Below are 21,598 nucleotides of genomic sequence, written 5' to 3' on the forward strand. Positions count from 1 at the left end.
CAGAGCTGTTTCATGTCTTTCTAAATCTTTACAAAAAAGTTTACCTTAAATTATTCTCCATCATTGCCTAAAGTTTTGATATTTGGGTGCAAATGCATGCTTATTTTCTGGCTTTCTGTACACTGGATATTTTGTAAATGAACACTTGTGTGATACATACAAATGTTTAACTACTCCCTTTGGCCTGTTTTGGAAAAAAGTGAACTAATTGATGAACTGCTCATATTTTAAAAGATGTATCTATATATATTTGGGTTTTAAATGCAAATTTGATCTTGTGTTTTACCTCTCTACAAAAATATTGCAAGAGGATGGCCTACTTTGTACAAATTAGTTATTGAAGCAAGTTTGGAATTTGAGCTGGAGAAGCATGCCTATTGTATGGTATAGTAGTAGTTTGCCAAGTAGGCTGGATAATGGTGGTTCAGGATTTCTGTACACCATCATACTGTGGCTATGTTTAATTACTTATCTTGCCACTGCTGCAACAGAAATATGGAAATAATATGCTATTATACTGCATAAACAATAGGCAGAACACAAGTTCAAATGTTTATGATGACTGACATCATTGTGCAAATTAATGGTAGCAAAGGAGTATCATGAGCAATGTACAGTGGAACTGTTTGTATGACAAGTAAATGATTCCAAATGTTTCAGGATTAGGATTAAAGTGGTCAGATAGATTATAAATGAATTTAGAGCATTTCCATTGGCAAATACAATTTCAAACAACGCATAGCTGACATAGTAAACTAAATGCATACTGGAAATGTGACAAGCTGTAGCTTTTATTAGTCCATGTCCATGGAGCTTAAAGTGCTTGTGTTCTAGTAGCATGTAAAATTGTGCAGTTGAGCATTTTTCTAACGTATGAAATATTTGTACTTATCTCCGTTTATGTTTTAAAGAATGCCCTTGGAAAAAATAATTAGTAAAATTGAACATGGGTTCCTCCTTGCTCCCAAGTTCAAAAATGCATTCATGTTTTAAAAACTTCAAATAAACAATGTATGACCTTTTTTTCAACCCCCCTCCCCCACTCGTTTCACTTTCCTGGAATAAAAATATGAACATGCATTGTTTTTTTTAAAAAGAGGATTAGTCCTCTCTCTTAATGGGAAGGAATTGGTGCAAATAAAACGGTTAAGAACTTAAATGAACAGTGTGTTACATTCCTTGCTTGTAATGGCATTGCATTCTCATAGGTTTTTGTTTTTTTATTGGAAATTACCCTAAGTCATACAGCATCTTATTTCTGACCGTACAATTTGAGAATTATATTCTGCTTTCTGAAAATCTGTATCAAGCAGTGAGCAATCTCTTTATTCTTTTCCAAAGAAAACATTACATGCACTGGAATGGCAATGTTGATTATGTATTATTATTATAGAGTTCTGAGGCATCCAATTATCTGCAGAATACAAAACTTTTTGTAAAATCTCATTGCCATGGTGATGTAATTTATTCAATTAATTGTATCACAGTGGATTTTTGGTAGGTTTATGCCATAATGTTATAGGGATGTAGATAAAGCACATAGAATTTAATTTATATTAATGAAGTAATTTGTGCAAATCCATTACCTTCTTGCATAATTTTTTTGCATAATGTGAGCTTTATTGTAGTTGTACATTTTGGAGATGATTTGAAAATACAATAAAATTGTCCCCCTCAAAATGAGTTGAATTCATAATGTGATTAAAATTGAATGTTGACGTCAGCATTGTAAATTGTGTAGGAAGTAAATATTTTGGATGTCATGAAATGATTACCACAAAGTATTCCAATGTGAGCATCTCTTCTGGTTTTCTCCTGGTTTGGTGTGATTAAACTCCCACTGTTTACTTTCAGGTGTGTTTTGCAAACACTGCCACTTCCTTCTTCAGTCAATTGTAGGTACATTGTTCTGATTGACTCAATGGAATATGGTAAATTAAGCAATGCAAATTTCAAAATATGTATATTCTACAAATTTTTGAAAAACAAATTATGAAAACATTTTCATTTTCACACAAGTGTTTTCCTTTACTAGGCTTTTCTTGTGAAACGTCTACTGGATTATACAGCGTTGAATGAGTCCAATCTGCAGTATGGCCTGCTGTTGAGTCTTGGGCTGTTTTTGACCGAAGTAGTCCGCTCCTGGTCATTGGCAATGACCTGGGCATTGAACTACCGCACTGCTGCCAGGCTGAGAGGAGCTGCCCTTACCATGGCATTTGACAAAATTCTGAAACTTAAGAACATAAAGGAGAAATCTCTGGGTGAGGTATGTTCCCAGTACAGGTCTTGTTAACCAATAATATGCAGTAGTCAGCTAACAGAAGTAGGATTATGTGGACTTGGAAAGTGACTGAAAGTTAGATTGCTTCAAGTCAATATCAGCTTTTGTAATTTGTGCACTGAGGGAGGACTGTTACACTCAACAACTGAACCACAAGGCTTTTGGGGACAATTAAGTTGCATGGTACAATTTAGGCAGCAAAATTAAATGTCAATGTAAACCTCCCACTTTCTAAAGCAACGGGTGACGTTTTACTAACTCTGACCTGGAATCTGCACCTGTGATTTCCTCACACTTGTATTTATTAGGTTTGGGTCTTCCTGTTCTGACATTTCCCAAACTCTGTGGAAGGATCTCAGTATCATTAAGACCTGATGGTGCACTGAAGAAATACTAGCCTAGAAAGCAAAGCTCCATCCAAAACAGTAGAACCTGTGAGAGCCATTTAAATAGTGGCTCTGGAGTCAGATTAAAAAACAATTAAACAAAATAACATTCAAAATACCGAATGATTTAAAAACATTAAACTAAGTAACTAAAAAATAAAAGTAACTCTCCCTTCCCCACCCAAGTCACACTAGCTTCTTGTTCTCACCTAGCAAACAGCTAATAATGGCTTCTTCCCTTTATTATCGTTACTTTTTTTGCATATCTGTCATTCATTTGTTCTACATCACCATCAATATCTCTCGTTTCCCTTTCCCCAGACTCTAGTCTGAAGAAGGGTCTCGACCCAAAATGCCACCCATTCCTTCTCTCCAGAGATGCTGCCTGTCCTGCTGAGTTACTCCAGCATTTTGTGTCTAAATGTCTAAACCAGTATCTGCAGTTCCCTCCTACACTAAAAATAACTGGCCCTTGGCTTCATATTGTCAGTCATATTATCCCCATTAAAATCGAGAGAGTCTCCGCCATAGATTGCCATCGGCCTTTTTAAAAATGGGCATCACCCTCCATGCCAAAGCAAAAATGCCAGGGTATGTCAACATAGAGCATAGCTGTGGCGGAGTGAGCTAGCAGATGCAATTTTCTAAGTTTCTCAGTTATTCTGGGACTGGCAGTGACGTTCCTGTCTTACTTTCACCAAAGCGAGTTGCTGCTTGTAGCAGTTTCCTTTGGGAACTATGTGTTTATCAGCAGGACCTGGTCCATTATGTCAAGAATCAAATGAACAAAGATAACAAAAATATGCAATTAGTTAAATTTAAAATCAGTGAGTATGTGTTTTAAGATTTGCAGCAAAATAAAATTGGATGTGCTAAGTATACTATTTATTTTGTTTGAACTGTTGAAGCCCATCTTTTTAAAAAAAACTTGTGTTCCTGCTTAGCTTGTCAATATTTGCTCCAGTGATGGTCAGCGACTGTTCGAAGCCATTGCAATTGGAAGTTTGTTGGCAGGTGGACCCCTTGTTGCAATTCTGGGAATGATTTATAATGCCACATTGATTGGTCCCACTGCTTTCATCGGTTCTGCAATTTTTATACTCTTCTATCCAGCTATGGTGAGTTATTACCAGCTTTTAAATGCTTAAAATAAAACTAGCAAAAGAGCGATTAATTATTGAAGATGGAGCTTGACACTGTTTATTGTGTGGTCATGATATTCTTGAAATAATTTCAATAATCATTGGAATTGAGTTAGGCACTGCATGACTGTAATTGCTTTGATAAACTGTCCTTGCCATGGCATTTGTCAAATTTCTGAATGTGTAAATATGGTTTAAGCATGTGTCAGCTTGGACATAGATTATTTTAATTTCTGGTATATTGTTTGTTTACATGTTGTATTTTAAGGATTTTTAATTTTGCTCTTATTTTTACAGTTTTGGTACCATGTTAATCTCTTTCCATTTGAAAGTGCAGAATTTGTGTAAATTGGTGGCTTTAATTTGACGTTCACTTTTTCAACTCTTCGTATCCTCTAAGCATAGAGTGATTATGGGGATGACCATTAGAGACAATAACCTCTATGCTAAATTTTGATGTCAGCTGTTCTCAAAATACATTGAATGAAATAACCCATTTTACCCATTCTGTATTGGAGGAACTTCAGTTTGTTTCTTCATAGTAAGCATAGTAAGCGATACATATTGTCTCTCCCACTTCAACATTTTTCAGAGTTGAAATATTTTTACATTTATTATTTTTACTCTTGTCTATCATAGAAAATATTATTGCAATACAAGTAAATGATTACTATGGGAAATATTATGGTCTCCCTTTGCTTAATCGAATCATCTTTAAAGGCAAATGATTCTTTGTTTTCCACTCTTGCTCACTTATTGCACTCATTCTTGCTTAGTTCATAATCTTCAACATATTTTCTGCTCTCTGCTTTTCACAATCATATTTTCTATGAATCGAAACAGATTGTATTCCAATTTTCACACTTTGACTTTCTATTCAGGATATACCCATATCTTTGTTCTCTTCACATCTGCTTCTTTTGTGTTGGAGTACTTGCAGTAATTGCGAATCAGGAATAACGTTTCACACTGAACCTTGTTTTGTTTTGTAAAAGATGATCGTGTCCCGAATGACTGTATACTTCAGAAGGAAGTGTATTTCTGTGACTGACAAACGTATTCAAAGAATGAATGAAGTCATCTCTTACATAAAATTTATTAAAATGTATGCCTGGGTAAAGGCATTTTCACAGAGCATTCTCAGTGAGTATTGCGTTTCACAGGATTTCAACGTTCTTCAATTCCAAATCTACTTGCTCTGATTTAATTTTATTTCTTTTATGATTATCAGTGTCTGTTTTCAACTTACAATCCAAATTTTGGTCAACCTCATCTTGTTTAAGTCTACCTCATCAAATTGTTATTTATTTTGAAGACTGGTAGTAGGTTCCTTCTTAGGTTTAAATCTTTAAATCTTTCAACCATTAATCCTTTTTTGTTCAACCTCTGCCTTTCGATGAATAGACTGTTCTTCACTGGATGCGAATCATTGTTCTGAATTTTGCAGTGGTAATGATGGCAATGCAACTAGCATTTGTCTTCATTACTCTGTAAGCATCTTTGGAATACATAGTTTTAAAGTGGAAATCCAAAGTATTGCTGAAAGTAATTCTATAAAGCTTCATTTTTACACACTCCTTCAAAAGTCGAGAGACTTGTGAATTAATGTGAACTTGTGACTAAAGAATGCTTAACATCTTTGTTGTTTAATAGCTAAGTGAATTCTAACGGCATGATTCCTACTGAGCAAACATTTCATCCCTAAACATATCTAATTGTGTATATATTATTATATCTTATCTAAAAAAGCTTTTTTTTTAATGTGCTACTTTCAGCTGTGGTTAAAAATTGTTTATAAAGTTAAAAATAAATAGTTTCCTTTTTTTCCTTCTTGATTTGCTGTCTGTGAGAACGAGGTCTAACTTGATGTCTCAGCTGCTAGAAGCCAAGTACTTTTTAACTGATATTTGACAGCAAATGTCAGTAAGTGGATATGTGATATTTCTCAGCATGGAGGTTGTAAGATCTTTGTGGGGAGGTTTACATGTCATAGCTTTTTAAAGTTTAGCAAGATACGTCAATGATTAACTTGAATTTTTATTTTGTGAATGATATTTCTCATTGTATTAACAATCTTGGGATGGCACAATAGTACACCAAGTAGTATTGGAAGGGGGGGGGGTAGGGGGACAAAGCCTGGCAAGTGATAGGTGGATAGAGAAGAGGGGTTGGGGTTCTGAAGAAGGGTCTCGACCCAAAACGTCACCCATTCCTTCTCTCCTGAGATGCTGCTTGACCTGCTGAGTTACTCCAGCATTTTGTGAATAAATACCTTCGGTGGATAGAGAAGAGGGGTTGGGGGGAGAGACGAAAAGGAGACAAAAAAGAGGGGACGAGTGAAATGTAAAGGCAGGGGAGAGATATGGGAAGAGGGGGGGGGGACAGGGGAAAAGGAAGGATTAAAGGGAAAAGGGGGGGAAATAAAATGTAAAAGGAGGGAAAAAATGTGGGTAGGTTGGAGAGGAAAGAAGTAGGATGACCCGGCGGGGGGAGGGATGGTAGAGGAAATGCCTGCATATCTGGGGTGTGGGGAGCACAGGAAAAAGAGGGTGGGTATGGGACGATTACTTGAAATTGGACGAACAGCAGCAGGGATTGCAAAGGGGGAGCAGTGAGAGAAAGTCTTGCAGAACTTGCACCAGTGAGAGGAGAACTTATCACAGTTGGCATACTATGAGCAGATTTTGCAGTGTGGCAGTAAAATGAGGACACAAGAAACACATCAGCAGTTTCTTGTGTTACAAATATGAGTAATATTTTAAATGATTTACAGAAATTACGCAGCTTTACTCTTTTCCTATCTTCTGAATTGTGGTAATCATGATATTATAGGTATTTTTATGGAAGTTAACAAAGGTTTTATGTTTTCACTAAAATGTATATTGTTAAGTATTAATAATACATGTCATTGCATCAATTTTGAACTTAAATGTTCATTTGATATTGCTCCCAATGTTGTTGTTTTTTTTTACCTTGCTAGAAATCAGAGAGGAGGAACGCCAAATCTTAGAATATGCTGGATATTTTCAAAGCATCAGCGTGGGTATTGCTCCAGTTGTTGTGGTTATAGCCAGTGTAATGACTTTCTCTATCCACATGCTCTTGGGCTATGATCTTACTGCTGCTGAGGTTAGTCTGCATGCGAGAAATTTATAAACGTTTGAAGAAAGAACATGCTGTGTTTTCTGTAGAGTTTTGAAAAGAATGAATATTTAAAAGGTGTCACATGAGGGTGGAGAGGACGTTTCCTCTTGTGGGGGAATATAAAACTAGGGGTCGCAATTCGAAAATAAGGATGAAATGAAATGCACCCCTTAGTTTTTCATGAATCTTTATGAAACTCTTCATTTAGACAAAGAGAGTGGATGTTTAGTGAGAGGAGATGGGAATGTGGAGTTGAGATTACAATCAGATCAAGCATCATTTTATTGTATGGCTCAGTCCTTTTTAATATTTGTATGCAAGTGAAAATTGATTGAGAGAAAATGTAGGGCTGTTATCTTGTAAAACTAGGAAATATAATTTAATGTTCTAAGAAGAATCCTCATGGTTACAGTGGAACAGTCATTGCTATCCTTACTCAGCCATCAGCAACTTTTCATTAAAAATCAGATATTGAGAGGGGCAGCAGTAATGGCTTTGAGATTGGGCCTACTGCACCCACTCTTCCAGCTCGAGGAGATACAGCCCTAATGTAGTCACAGGAGCAGGATTCATCCTCTGCTCCTTAGTGATAGGCCAATTCTCAGAAATGTCTGTAATCAGTCCATCACATCCACCATTTTCCCCGTATCATGCCCTAACCTGGATCTGTGCACATCAGTACTTCTGGGCAGATGCAGAATATATTTGTGCCTATATCTGGATCCTCAGTGGATCCCAAGATATCCAGAAAATTTTCTGAGTCCTTTTTATTTTCAGTATTTCTCCAGCCTTCCACTGACTTCCCTAGCCCTCTAAATATTTTGCAATTTCTCCAGCTAGCTCTGGCTCTGGTCGAACCACAGTGAAATTTGGAAATGGAACTGGCCATTAACAGTCACAAAAGGCCATAGATTGCCCTGGTCTTACCAGGACACTGGGAGCCAAATTCTGATTGAAAGAATGTTTTGGTGCCCGTTGATAGAACTGGTGTACTCCACATAGCATTCCTCTGGCAATCTGGGGCAGATGATCAGTTGTTGCAAGATCCATCCCCATATTTCAAGTTGATGCATATCAATCTGAAATATTAACTCTTTTACTCTTGACGGAAAGTGTCCGAGCTGTTTGTGTTTTTGTTCTGTAAGATTTCTGTGATTCAAAAATGTTCACAGTATTTTGTGTGCTTGGTTGTGTTGGTCAGCATGAAAAGGTTGAAATGCACAAGTGAATAAGAATAAAACGTCTTTATGCAATGTGTTAAATATAGAGAAAAGGCCTCATGGTTTCCATATTCGGGTACGGTGGTTACATTTTGTGAAGATTTTCTGTAATGCCAAGCCACGTCATCTCACGTGCATATAGAAACGCCAGTTGAAAAACAATCAATTTATTTACTTACTTTTTCACACATTCTGCAAGAGCAACAATTTGGGTAGTGATTTGTGAATTTTAACGGTAAATTTTCATAACCCGAACAGCACTAATGTGAGAGTCATCTGTAATGCTTTATCTATTCCATTATTTTATATGTTATGGTTTGTGGGGTCGACAAAGCCTTGCCAGTCGGCACAACGTTTTGTTTCATTAGTCTATCCTTAAAATTGAATAGTAGATAATTATCAATCATACGAGATATTGTGCGAACCATCCCTTATTTGCACAAGATATTATCCTGGCAATTGATTAACTATTATCTGCACATAAGGTGTTGATAAGGCCGAAGACCATCATTTTATGTAATGAAACCTGATGGTCCACATTTTATCCACCTATTTCAGTGGAGATGTCCAGCAATAGCAATAGCAGACGGCTATTGAAATTACATGATATTATGTGGATGAATAGGAGTTAAAAAATCAGTGGAATGATGGAACTAATTTGGTGCACGTTCGCACGTTCTGATTACGCAGTTTACTGGTTCAACCTCATAACAGAGTTTGAATGATTCAATATAAGATAGCATTGGAAGCCAAAAGAGAGGAGAGGGACGTTAAATTTTAGTTTCAGACATGAACCGCAGTTGGGAATCAATCTGCTTCAAATATTGAGTGCAATATTTTGCCACGAAGAAACTGACAGGAGGAGCAGATGATTGAACATTGCGCCTTTTTGCTCCTCGTGGGATTCTAAATAATTGGTCAATTTCTTTTTTAGTTTTAATATTTGTTATTCATTATTGTCATTATTTCAAATATTGATGCTTGGCACAGAATAGTAGAAATTACATTGAGATACATGGGATTGAGTCATGATAGAACCTCCTAAACTTCAATGTTTTGCTATTTTACTAACATTGAAGTGGAAAAGCTGACCCTGTTTTGGTGGAACTTTGTATGAGATTGTCAGTGGAAATACCAGCATTTCCAATGTATGAAATTTTGCGTTAAGCATTTTCCAGGTTTGCAATCCTCTATCAGTTGAACAAGATACCTGACACCCCTCATCTCTTTGATGACTTCCGCTTTCCGAGCCCCCACTCCATCATCTTTACTATGGACGTTCAGTCACTCTACACCTCCAATCCCCACCAGGAAAGCCTTAAAGCCCTCCGTTTCTTCTTCGACTGCAGAGCCAGTCAATTAACTTCACCAATTTCCATCCTGCACTCAAATTCACTTGAACCATCTCCAACACCTCCCTCCCCTTTCTTGATCTCAGCGGATAAATCCACTGATTACCACAACTATCTCAACTACACTTCTTCCCACCCTGCTTCCTGCAAAGGCTCTATCCCCTAGTCCCAATTCCTCCGTCTATGCAGCATCTGTGCCCAAGATGAGGTGTTCAATACCAGGACATCCGAGATGCCTTCATTCTTTAGGGAATGGAGGTTCCCCTCTTCCATCATAGATGAGGCCCTCACACATGTCTCTTCGGTACCCCACAACTCCGCCCTTGCTCCCGCTTCCCCTAGTCACAACAGAGACAGAGTCCCTTAGTCCTTGCCTTTCACCCCATCAGCTATCGCATACAACACATAATCCTCTGACATTTTCGCCACCTCCAACGGAATCCCAACACGAGTCACATCTTCACATCTCCACCCCTTGCCGCAGCCTGCAGAGACTGTTCCTTCTGCAACTCCCTGGTTAACACATCCTTTCCCAACCAAACCACCCCCTCCCTGGGTACCTTCCCATGCAACCGCAGAAGATGCAACCCCTGTCCCTATACCTCCTCCCTCGACTCTGTCCAGGGAACCTGACAGTCCTTTTAGACTAGGCAGAGGTTCACTTGCACCTCCTCCAACCTCATCTACTGTATCCGTTGTTTAAGATGTGGACTCGGCGAGACCAAACATCAGCGAGACCAAACGGAGACTGGGTGATCGATTCGCTGAACGCCTTTGCTCTGTCCGCTTGGACCGACCTCATCTCCTGGTTGCCAAACACTTTAATTCCCCTTCCCATTCCCACACTGACCTTTCTGCCCTAGGCCTCCTCCATTGTCAGAGGGAAGCTAATGGCAATTTGGAGGAATAGCATCTCATATTTTGCTTGGGCAGCTTACAACCCAGTGGTATGACATTCGTTTCTCTAACTTCCAGTAACCCCTGCATTCCCTCTCTCCCCATCCATCCCCCACCCAAGTTGCACCAGGTTCCCGTTCTCACCTAGCAAACAGCTAATAATGACCTGTTCCCTTTATCATTGTTACTTTTTTGCATATCTTACATTCATTTGTTCTGTATCTCTTTACATCCCTGTCTATATCACTTGTTTCCCTTTCCCCTGACTAGTCTGAAGACCTGAAATGTCATCCATTCCTTCTCTCCAGAGATGCTGCCTGACCCGCTGAGTTACTCCAGCATTTTGTGTCTTTCGGTTTAATCCAGCATCTGCAGTTTCTTCTTACACAATATTCATATCAGTATTGCTTTTATCTTCCTGTTCTGAAAGTCAAATCAGAAATCACAACAAATTAATTTCCAAAATGTCTTTTAAACAATCCGTAACGTGATTAGTTTCCGATGGCTTATTGCTAAGAAAAATTGTCTAGCAGTGTATGTCGATGATGATGGTTGGTTTATTCAGAAGTTAATGCCTGAATCTATATATTATTTTATAACATTAGCAATATTCCAGATGAATAATAAATGATAGACACATCTGTCAGCAATATGGTTAGTGGCTTGAAACTTTTGATTTCATGATACTATGAATGGTGGATGGAAGTTGGCGTTTAGTTTTTAACCAAGGTAAAGACTTCCTGGCTCAAAATATTTGTGTATTTTTTATTTAGATATTTAAAGCTCTGTGAATGTGATGTTTGTATTTTCAGCTTTTTGCTATGATTTTTTCAATTTCAGGCTTTTACTGTGGTGACTGTTTTCAATGCTATGACTTTTTCCCTTAAAGTCACTCCTTTCTCTGTGAGATCGCTTGCTGAGGGATCGGTGGCTGTGGATAGATTCAAAGTAAGTTGTTCTTCGTCAATATGTAGCATTTTATGCTACAAAATTAAGTTGAAGCGTTGCTTTCGATTAAACCCAATGTGGCAATTGGAATAACTTTTCCACTGGATTAACCACCACACAGTCCTTGTGAAGGTCATATTCCATCTTCACATTGATAAAGCTCTCTTGTCATGTGGTACCACCACGATGTTAAACAGGACTGATTCAGGATGGATCGAGCTCGTCAAAACTAGGACAAAAAACAAACTGATGGGGACTTTAGTGGGTTCAGCAGCATCTGTGGAGTGAAATGTAGAGACAATGCGTTTGGTCATGACCCTTCTTCAAGACATTCATCAGGAAATGACTTTTCACTTCCCTCGATGTTTAGGTTTATCGTAGCGCAGCGGTAGAGTTGCTGCTTTACAGCGAATGCAGCGCCGGAGACTCAGGTTCGATCCTGACTACGGGTGCTGCACTGTAAGGAGTTTGTACGTTCTCCCCGTGACCTGCGTGGGTTTTCTCCGAGATCTTCGGTTTCCTCCCACACTCCAAAGACGTACAGGTATGTAGGTTAATTGGCTGGGTAAATGTAAAAAATTGTCCCTAGTGGGTGTAGGATAGTGTTAATGTGCGGGGATCGCTGGGCGGCACGGACTTGGAGGGCCGAAAAGGCCTGTTTCCGGCTGTATATATATGATATGATATGATAAAAGAGTTGTTTGTTTTGCATTCTATACAATCAAATAGATAATACCATATATAAATACAATCATATCAAATTCCAGCACACTAGGTAGAGCAGAGGAAATTAATGAGTGCAGAATATAGTTCTCAGCATTGTATTGCACCAGTTCTGAGACACAGTGCAATATCCACAATTGGGATAGAGGGGAATCAGGCAGTACCCTAGCTTATGAACGAACGGTTCAGAAGAATGATAACATAGGAGAAGAAGTTGTTCCTGAGTCTGGTGGTGCGTGCATTCAAAGTTCTGTGCAGATGCTGTCTGACCTACTGAATCCTTGCAGTTCATTTTTTACTCGCGATTCCAGCATCTGCAGTCTTTTGGGCCTACTCAAAACTAGGCTTCGGTGAAATACTACAATATATCAGAATTAAATTCAGACCAATGTGTTGTCGGGCATCGTATATCCCTCACTCCACTATTACTGGGGATTAACCTTGGTTCAATGACAAATGCAGAATAATATACCTGAAGCAGCATACACTAGACGACTATGACTCCCCAATTCATTGGGTCAGATGATTATACAGACTTGCCAAATCTGGTTGTGAGCTTGGGTGGCCAGCTAAACTATTAACACGAGAAGGAAACGCCATTCTAGAGTACGAAGAAAAGGTTGAGCAGTTTGCAACCGGCAGCAATCAAGTGTTAGGTGGATAATGCAATTCTGTTTCCTGATTTTCCTGCCCCGTCACTGGCCAATTTTATTCAGTCCACATGATACCAAGAAATAACAAAATACAGTGGATGCAGCAAAGGCTGTAGTCTGGAATTACCAGGTTCTCGAGCCAAGCTGCTCTAGAACTTGTCTCACCACCAGCCTTGGTGCAACCAAAACATTTGCATCTCCCTGATGATATACAAAATTGCTGGAGTTTGGCCACAAAAAGGAAGATGAATTTAATTTCATCAATTACCATCTCATCAATCTATCTCCGTCATCAACAGTGTCGTGGAGGACATCCTCAGACAGTGGTTTTAAGATGCTCATTGATATACAGTTGGGGTTCTGTCAAGATCACTATGCTTTAAACTTCAATTCAGTCTTGATTCAAACGATAATGAGAGAGCTGAATTTCAGAGTTGATACATGAGTGATTGCCAACGATATCATGGCAACATTTGACGGTGAGACATCAGGAAGTTGTGGTATCATTGAAATTTATGAGAATATTCTTCACTGGTTGAAATCACTTTTGTCGAGAAAAGTAGATTGACAGTAATTACTTGGTTTGGAATTGTTCTCTTTTTGTGAACAGGGCAATTTTCCATAATAACCAGTAGATGTCTGTGTTGTAAATGTACTCGAACAGTTTAGCAGCAGAGAGGACTAATTGTGGAGCTAGCATCTGCCATGTTATGGCTGAAATGTTGTCTGGACTCGTATCCCTTTCAGGATCTAATGTTCTTCGCCTTTTAAAAAAATATGTTGCAGAGTGAATTGAATTGGTTAAAGATTGACCTCCATGATGGTATTCCACGAACTGATTGAGATGGATAATTTATTTGGCACTTCTGGCCAGTGTTGCAGTGCTAATTATTTAGGAGCTATCACTGGTGCTGGAGCGGCCACTGTTAAATTCCCCGCTAGTTTAAATTCCCCGCTGTTTATTTTGGGGTTTTTTTTTAACAGAGGTGGCGGAGTGGCGCTCCGGTGAGCTCCGGCAACACTGCACCCCTGCTTCTGGCTGAATGTGGTTTCTATCACACTTGCATGCTGGCCTTTGCCATTGTTGAGGTTGGGGATGTTCTTGGATCTGCCTCTTTTTGTTAACTGTTCAATTGTCCACCACAATTGATGGCTTGGTGTAGTGGGATTGCCAAACGTCAATCTGATCTAAGGGTTGTGAGATCATTTAGCTCTGCCCACTGCTTGATGATTTTGTTGTTTAGCACGCATATAATCCTGTATTACAGCTGCATGAGGCTGAAACCTAATTGATTTTGGGCTGTCTGATTTAACTCTTGTCATGCCCTCCTGCACTTCCCATTGAACCAGGGTTGATAAAAGAGATTGATGATAATGGTCTGAAAAAGGGTCTCGACCCGAAACGTCACCCATTCCTTCTCTCCAGAGATGCTGCTTGTCCTGCTGGGTTATTCCAGATTTTCGTGTCTAATCTTCGGTTTAAACTAGCAGTTCCTTCCTACACATGGTAAAGTTAAGAATGTGCTGGATAATAATGTTATACGTCGTACATTTCAGTTACTACTGATGGTCAACAACATTTTGTGGATGCCTGGTTTTGAGCTGCCAGATCTTTTTTGAAAATATCCCATGTAGTAGGTGGGATACAACACAAAGAGGATCGACCTAAAATTGGTCTTTGTATCCACAAGGATAGTGTGATTGATTTTTAAGTGCAGTTAAATGTATTAAATGTCCTATTAAAATGGAGAAAGTAGAAAAACACACCTTATTTTTAATTATGTTCCATCTGTTTGAGTGTTGCTCGGGTGTAATGGTACCTGAAATTAGTTGCTCCTAATGAGCTACATTTGGTTTTCAGCATCACTTCCTTTAACCTGGTGCTGTGTATTGCTGCCTGTGCCATTGGCTTATTGTGCATTGCCTAGGTGTCATAACGTTACACCTCTTCAACCTGTTTAGAGTTTATTTCTAATGGAAGAATTTCACATCATAAAAAAAAAGCCAGAACGTTGCCAAATTGCCATAGAACTGCAGAATGCTACCCTGGCTTGGGACTCCCCAAACTCCAGTGTTCAGTCCTCGCTGAAGATGACGCCCAAACTGAAAAAGGGCAAACGTGAATTCAAAGGGAAAAAAGAAACAAAGAAAACTCAACAGAGTGAACAAAATGGTCCTTTAACTGAGCAGAATGGGTATCTTCTAACAAACAGTGATGAACAGCCCAGCCCAGATGAGAAGGGAATTTCTTTGATCAATCCAAGACTACAGAGGATCAATCTTAGCATCGAAAAGGTAAGAAAATACAATTGTCACAAGAAATGATAGGTGTCTATATATGTTAAATAGTTAAAGTTTTAAACTATTAATAGTTAAAGTTGTATTAAATATACCAACTTGTAAAGATAATAGTTTGAACAACCAATACGACAAATTAATGTCTTTTTTGTAATTTGTTTAAACTGACTTTGTAAACCCTGTTGACAAATATTCATTGTGTAGATACCAAACTGATCAATGCAATCTTTGACAGGGGAAGCTTGTTGGAATCTGTGGCAGCGTGGGATCTGGCAAAACGTCCCTGATTTCTGCTGTTTTAGGCCAGGTAGTGTATTTTCAAGTTTTTATAATCAATAAAATGTTTGCATTGCAATCAGTAGAATTATAATACTTTTTTCTTAAAGGTTATTGATTTTTTTATTTTCTTGTAGTTGTCTTAGAAAGCAAAATCACGTTTGTAAAACTTGATTTTCATTATCATTTTAATTCTGAATAACTAAGTGAAATATACAATTTAATTTTCATAAACATATTAGCATGGGAGTAAACATTTTAATCCTTGAAAGTGAAACATGGAATTTAATTTTCATAATTGCTCTTTTGAAGCTTCATGTCGATTTAAATTAGTCTGATAATTACAGATCGAAAATAGACACAAAATGCTGGAGTGTGTGAAACTGATTTTTATCAAGTCTCAGCTTTCTCTCTCCCTAAACTCCCATTCTCTCCCTTCTCTCTCAAAGATTACAGTGTATCTGAATATTACAGGAGTGTTTAAATCAGATCACTTAGACCACTTAGATCCCACTCCACTTCATTTGCACTGCTATTGGTTTACTGTCATCCATCATGGTTTAGGCAATTAAGACCGACTCAGTTGAGATTTTTAAACGGCAGATAACAACATATCTTTTTACTCAAGCTTTTAACTGATTTTACTTCCTTTGTTCTTTTACACTCCCAATTTTACATTTTATATTTTTACATAAATCTGTGCTTTGTACGCCTGTGTACTTGCTGTTTTAAATTGTACCTTTGTTTAGACGTGTGTTTGTTTTTGTGGAAAGCACTTTGAGCTGTATTAAATTGCATGAAAAGTGCTATATAAGTAAAAGTTATTATTAAAAGTTATTATAATTATAATTCAGCATCTAAAATACAAAGGCAACATGGAAAATTCAGCAGACTTTGAAATTATCTAAGTCATTTCTTAAGCCTATTGCAATCCTTTTAAAAGTTAGCTGAAATACTGGATAAGAGTCCAAACTAAACTATTCAATCTGAGAGTAGCTGAAGTTTCACAAACATTGCAGACCATATTTAGAAACAACGTGCTCGAGTAACTCAGTGGGTCACGCAGCATCTCTGGAGAACATGGATGGGTAACGTTTTGGATCGGGTTCCTTCTTCAGACTGATTGTGGTGGGGAGAGGGAAGAAAGCTGGAAGAGAGGAGGGGCAGGACAAAATCTGGCAAGTGATAGGTGGATACAGCTGAGGTTTTTTGTTTTTAGATAAACCATATTTATCTATGGTAGGACACAGAAAGTGCATGATAACAATCAGTTTGTTGATTACTTTAAAATTGTACTTAGCTGTTGTTTTTTATGAAGCGAGGAGGGTGAGAGAAGACCTATTTCAATTGTATACAATTATAAGGGGCCTAGTTAGAGTAGTTAGAAAGGTCCTAGTTCCCTTGGTGGGTGGTGGTGATGGGGTTACAAGGGTAATGGATTAGTGATGATTAATGGAATGATTAATTAGAGGACCAGGACAGTCAGATGCCAATGCAAAAGAAAATGAATGTACTTGGCTTAAACAATACAAACTGATAAATCTTGTGTATTGCATGTACCATCAGATAATAAATACAAACCTACATAATGTGAAAGTCTCCAAAGACGTACAGGTATGTAGGTTAATTGGCTGGGTAAATGTAAAAATTGTCCCTAGTGGGTGTAGGATAGTGTTAGTGTACGGGGATCGCTGGGCGGCACGGACTTGGTGGGCCGAAAAGGCCTGTTTCCGGCTGTATATATATGATATGATATGATATTATCAATGGATTATAGGCCAAGACAAGTTGGGTGGTGGCACAGAGTCAGGATGATATGATTGTAGATTAACCCTTGAAAGTATCTAGGTAGTGTGAGACGGCTTTGAAAATCTGGAATTGATATGTCAAAACATTTCTGAAGAAAACTGAAATATGATGCAGTTCTTTATTCAAGAAAAGATATTGATATACATGTTAAAGAAAGACAAAGAGTGCTGGAGTAACTCAGTGGGTCAGCCAGCATCTCTGGAGAACATGGATAGATGATGTTAAAGGGTCTGGACCCTTCTTCAAACTGATTTGGGGTGAAGGGAGTGTGGGGGGGGGGGGACGAGAAAGAAAGCTGGAAGAGAGGAGGAGCAGGACAAAGCATGGTTTGTAATATGTGAACATGGACACATTTTTTTTTTTGATAGGCAGATTGTAGGACACAGGCCAGAGGTGAAAAAACAGGGGTGAATAGTGAAGCTCGGGGATTGAAACTTTGTGAATTGTGGAGCTGGAGAAAGTAGGAGGAGTGGAAAGGTCAGCCAGGGCTAAGGGGAGGGGAGTAAGGGTGGGAAGAAAAGTGGGGAGGGAAGGAGGGTATATTTGATATACATTTTAATCAACTGTCCAAAATTGCTTTTGATGCAGAAGACATTTGAAGGGAGTTGATTTAAAAGTCATGGACAATAAACAAAGCTAAATAGATAACCAATTGATTTGGCCAATAAAATAGAATTACAAGATCGAGTGTTGAAAGAAGATTGTTGTAATTTTTAAAAAAAGAATGATTCTGATAGGTACTTGAAAAGGAGACTTTTGGGGAAGCCTAACCAGGCACTTTCAAAGAGCTAATACAGGTGTAATGGTCCACATGGTTTTATTACTGTAGTATTTCACCCACCCTTGAATTTTTTTTAAAAAGCCAATGGACCTCCAAATGATAGTGTATGCATGAATTATTTCTGAGAAATAGCAACTTTAAACATGATTGATTGTTCTCAACAATTGCTTGATCTTTCATTCATTTGATGTAATACAGCAGTAGAGAAAAATCCTTGTCTTTACAACCATTGCAATGACATGTATAACCCAGAAATTGAGTGATCCTGCCTGCACAGTGACAGTCACTAGTATGACTTACATAAGGGCGGCACGGTGGCGCAGCGGTAGAGTTGCTGCCTTACAGCGACTGCAGCGCCTGAGATTCGGGTTCGATCCCGACTACGGGCGCCGTCTGTACGGAGTTTGTACATTCTCCCCGTGACCTGCGTGGGTTTTCTCCGAGATCTTCGGTTTCCTCCCACACTCCAAAGACGTACAGGTATGTAGGTTAATTGATTGGGTAAAATGTAAAAATTGTCCCTAGTGTGTGTAGGATAGTGTTAATGTGCGGGGATCGCTGGGCGACGCGGACTCGGTGGGCCGATGGGTTTGTTTCCGCGCTGTATCTCTAAATCTAAAATCTAAAAAAAATCTTAGTTATTAATTGAAGCCAATACAAGGGTTAACTGGCAGTTTAGATAATTATGACAACTAATACCTGATAGATGAGAAAAGCTTGAATTTCCTGACTCATTGCTAATAGATCTCTAGCTCAGAGAAACTAGGAGCTACAGTTAGCATTCCCAGAAGTCTTAGGCGTTAGTTAATGCTGTTGAATTGCACAGTGAGTTGTAGATGTACCCAGAGCATTACACAGACCAGACTCTCCACCATTGACTCCATCTACACGCTGCCTTGGAAAAGCTGCCAAAGTAATCAAAGACTTAAGATAGACACAAAATGCTGGAGTAACTCAGCGGAACAGGCAACATCTTTGGATAGAAGGAATGGATGCCATTTTGGGTTGAGACCCTTCTTCAGACAAACGACGTCTCGACCCAAAACGTCACTCATTCTTTCTATCCAGAGATGCTGCCTGTCCCACTAAGTTACTCTATCACTTTGTGTTTATCTTCGGTGTAAACCAGCATCTGCAGTTCCTTCCTATAAAGTCATCAAAAACTTGTCCCACCCCGGTCATTCCTCCTTTTCCCTGCTCTCCCCTCTGCAGAAGGTACAGAAGCTTGAAAGTTCACACCACTGTCCCGGGAACAGCTTTTTCCCCCTCCATTATCAGGCTTCTGAATGAACCTCCCATAAGCTAGGATACTATTTGATTCACCTCTACCCAGTGAAGACTATGTCTAAGGAACTAATGCGCTACAATGCTGAGAACTATATTCTCCATCTACCCTTTGCTCTATCTATTGTACTTGAGTTTGAATTTCTTATTGAGTCCACATCACAAGATTAGAATTGTTCAGCCAGAGCTGAACACATTTTTCGTCATCTGCATACAATGGCATCTTGCATTTCTTGTGCATCTTGTGCGAGGTGGTGGAAACAGGGCCGCGACATGAACGCTCTTTCCTTGACCCCAGTTTGAACTGATTGTATGGTATATCAACTGTTTGGATAGCATGCAAAACAAAACTTTTCACTGTACATATGACAATAATAATCCTAAACTAAGTGTCGTGATTTAAAATGTTTAATTTAAGCAAGTATGAAAAATTGTTTTGTGATTGGTTTTGAAAAGTATCAATACCATTTTGGAAATGGATTTCTTGTGTTCTTGATAGCAACTTTAGGAATGGCAAAGAAACCAGGGGAAAAGAATGAGATGTGTATTTTCTTACTTTTACATCACCATTGAAAACATGTTTTTTCATTGATTATCCAGATGACCCTGATGGAAGGAAGTATTGCAGTTGATGGAAATTTTGCCTACGTGGCTCAACAAGCATGGATTCAGAGTACCACAATTAGAGAGAATATTCTGTTTACCAGAGCATACATGGAAGAAAGGTAACAATTTTGGAATTAATATGGAAATTGTTAGTCAATTTGAAGTATTTCAAGTATGGTATCAATTGATTAAATCCAGAAATTGCTATATATAATCAGTTGGTAAGGTCGCAACTGTGCAAAAATCAATGCTAATATTTGATTAGCATTGACACATAAATACTATTAAAACCGACATGTTTCACAGTGGAAAAGCACCAGACTTGCCATTCTGCCCAGTATTATTGGCTGCAGGTTAACGTGGGGTTGGGGCCTCTGCATCTGCAGTCAGTGGACCACACCACTAGACTCCAAGATGGAGGCCCAATGTGGGAGCAGCCAGTCGGCATACTCTGGAAAGACATCATGCTTTAAAAAAAATTCTGTATCCTTTTTCTCTCTCTAATTTCACTCCGTTCCCCTAATTTGCTCTCTCCTTTATTGTTTTGTTCTCTTGCTACTCCCTTCTGCTTCTCCCCACTATCTTCTTCTGCCTTGCCTCCCTGTTCCTCGCTCTGCACCCTCTCTGGATATTTTATCTTATGATGCTCTTGTGCAATGAGGTCTTTTTGCAAATTTAAAGCTACACTATGATTGTGCTCTGTCAGTTGTCTAAGAATATGCAACTTACTGAGCGCAAAATCGAACAATGTGAAATAACAGAAACAAGGAACTGCAGACGCTAGTTTACAAAAAGACACAAATTGCTGGAGTAACTCAGCGGGTCAGGCCTGCATCCCTGGAGATGGGGGGGGGGGGGGGGGAGTGGAGGAAAGCTGGAAGAGAGGAGGAGTAGGACAAAGTATGGAAGTTAATAGGTGAACACAGGCGAGAGGATATTTTGATCAGCAGATGAGTGGACAACGGCTGGAGATGAAAGGACATCTCTTCCAATTTTCTCCCCTCCCCCCCTCACAATCAGTCTGAAAAAGGGTCCCAACTCAAAGTGTCAGCTGTCATGTTCTCCAGAGATACCGCCTGACCAGCTGAGCTACTCCAGCACTTGTGTCTTTTAATGTGAAAGATCCTAGTTTCACACAGAGAAATAGCTGCGAAGGATTTGGGCATTGATGGAAAGCAGTGGTTTTCACGGAAAAATCGAGGTGTCATCAGAGCATTGGGTGTAATGGAGGTGAGATTTAATGATGAGGAGCACGTTATCACCTTGAAGGCGTTGATAGTACAGGTGGAATTAGCAAGATCCAGATTTTAAGGAAATATTCAAATTTATTCCTGAAGGCCAATCTGTACAGATGATCAACTGGTGATGATCAACTGGTTGAGCCCATAGTATGCACTTACTGGAGTGTATTGTCTCCCCATTAAATCTGCAGGTCGGAATGGTTAGGAAGAGCAATAAAAACAGCTATCTACTTTGCTGCCAAAAAGGCACAGATCTGTGGTGAGGATGAGTGGATTGTGCAAGGTATCTAACAAGAAATAAATAAATGAGGCCATGACCACGTGAAAGAGATAGGAGCAGTGAAGTGATGGTAGGTCATGAAACAAAAGCAATGGAGATTTGTAAAGAGACGTCCTTTGCACACAGAGTCTTTTACTGGATATTGTTTATTAATTTCACTACACAAGTTATGCCCTAGCTGTCCGTGGTCATCACTGGAACTAGAGAGCGAGCTGGAGGTGGGGAAGTTACAATTATACCAGAGACAATGGGGAGTGGTTAGTAGTGGTGAGGT

At 38.9% G+C, this 21,598-nt stretch overlaps 1 protein-coding gene across 6 annotated transcripts in view; it reads left to right on the forward strand.

Annotated features, from left to right (window-relative positions):
- Positions 1-21,598, forward strand: part of LOC144599398 (ATP-binding cassette sub-family C member 5-like) — an 85,581-nt gene that overhangs the window by 27,088 nt on the left and 36,895 nt on the right. For 4 of the 6 annotated variants that reach the window (XM_078410225.1, XM_078410224.1, XM_078410228.1 and 1 more), the window contains 8 exons: positions 2,036-2,269; positions 3,615-3,788; positions 4,808-4,955; positions 6,793-6,941; positions 11,266-11,373; positions 14,712-15,044; positions 15,283-15,354; positions 19,798-19,922. In XM_078410225.1, the coding sequence (XP_078266351.1) occupies positions 2,036-2,269; positions 3,615-3,788; positions 4,808-4,955; positions 6,793-6,941; positions 11,266-11,373; positions 14,712-15,044; positions 15,283-15,354; positions 19,798-19,922 (1,343 nt within the window). Of the gene's footprint in view, positions 1-2,035; positions 2,270-3,614; positions 3,789-4,807; positions 4,956-6,792; positions 6,942-11,265; positions 11,374-14,711; positions 15,045-15,282; positions 15,355-19,797; positions 19,923-21,598 lie in introns of those variants that run through there. The other 2 variants (XM_078410226.1, XM_078410229.1) reach the window with 2 other exon arrangements.

This window comes from Rhinoraja longicauda, chromosome 13, assembly GCF_053455715.1.
Source record: "Rhinoraja longicauda isolate Sanriku21f chromosome 13, sRhiLon1.1, whole genome shotgun sequence".
NCBI lineage: Eukaryota > Metazoa > Chordata > Chondrichthyes > Rajiformes > Arhynchobatidae > Rhinoraja > Rhinoraja longicauda.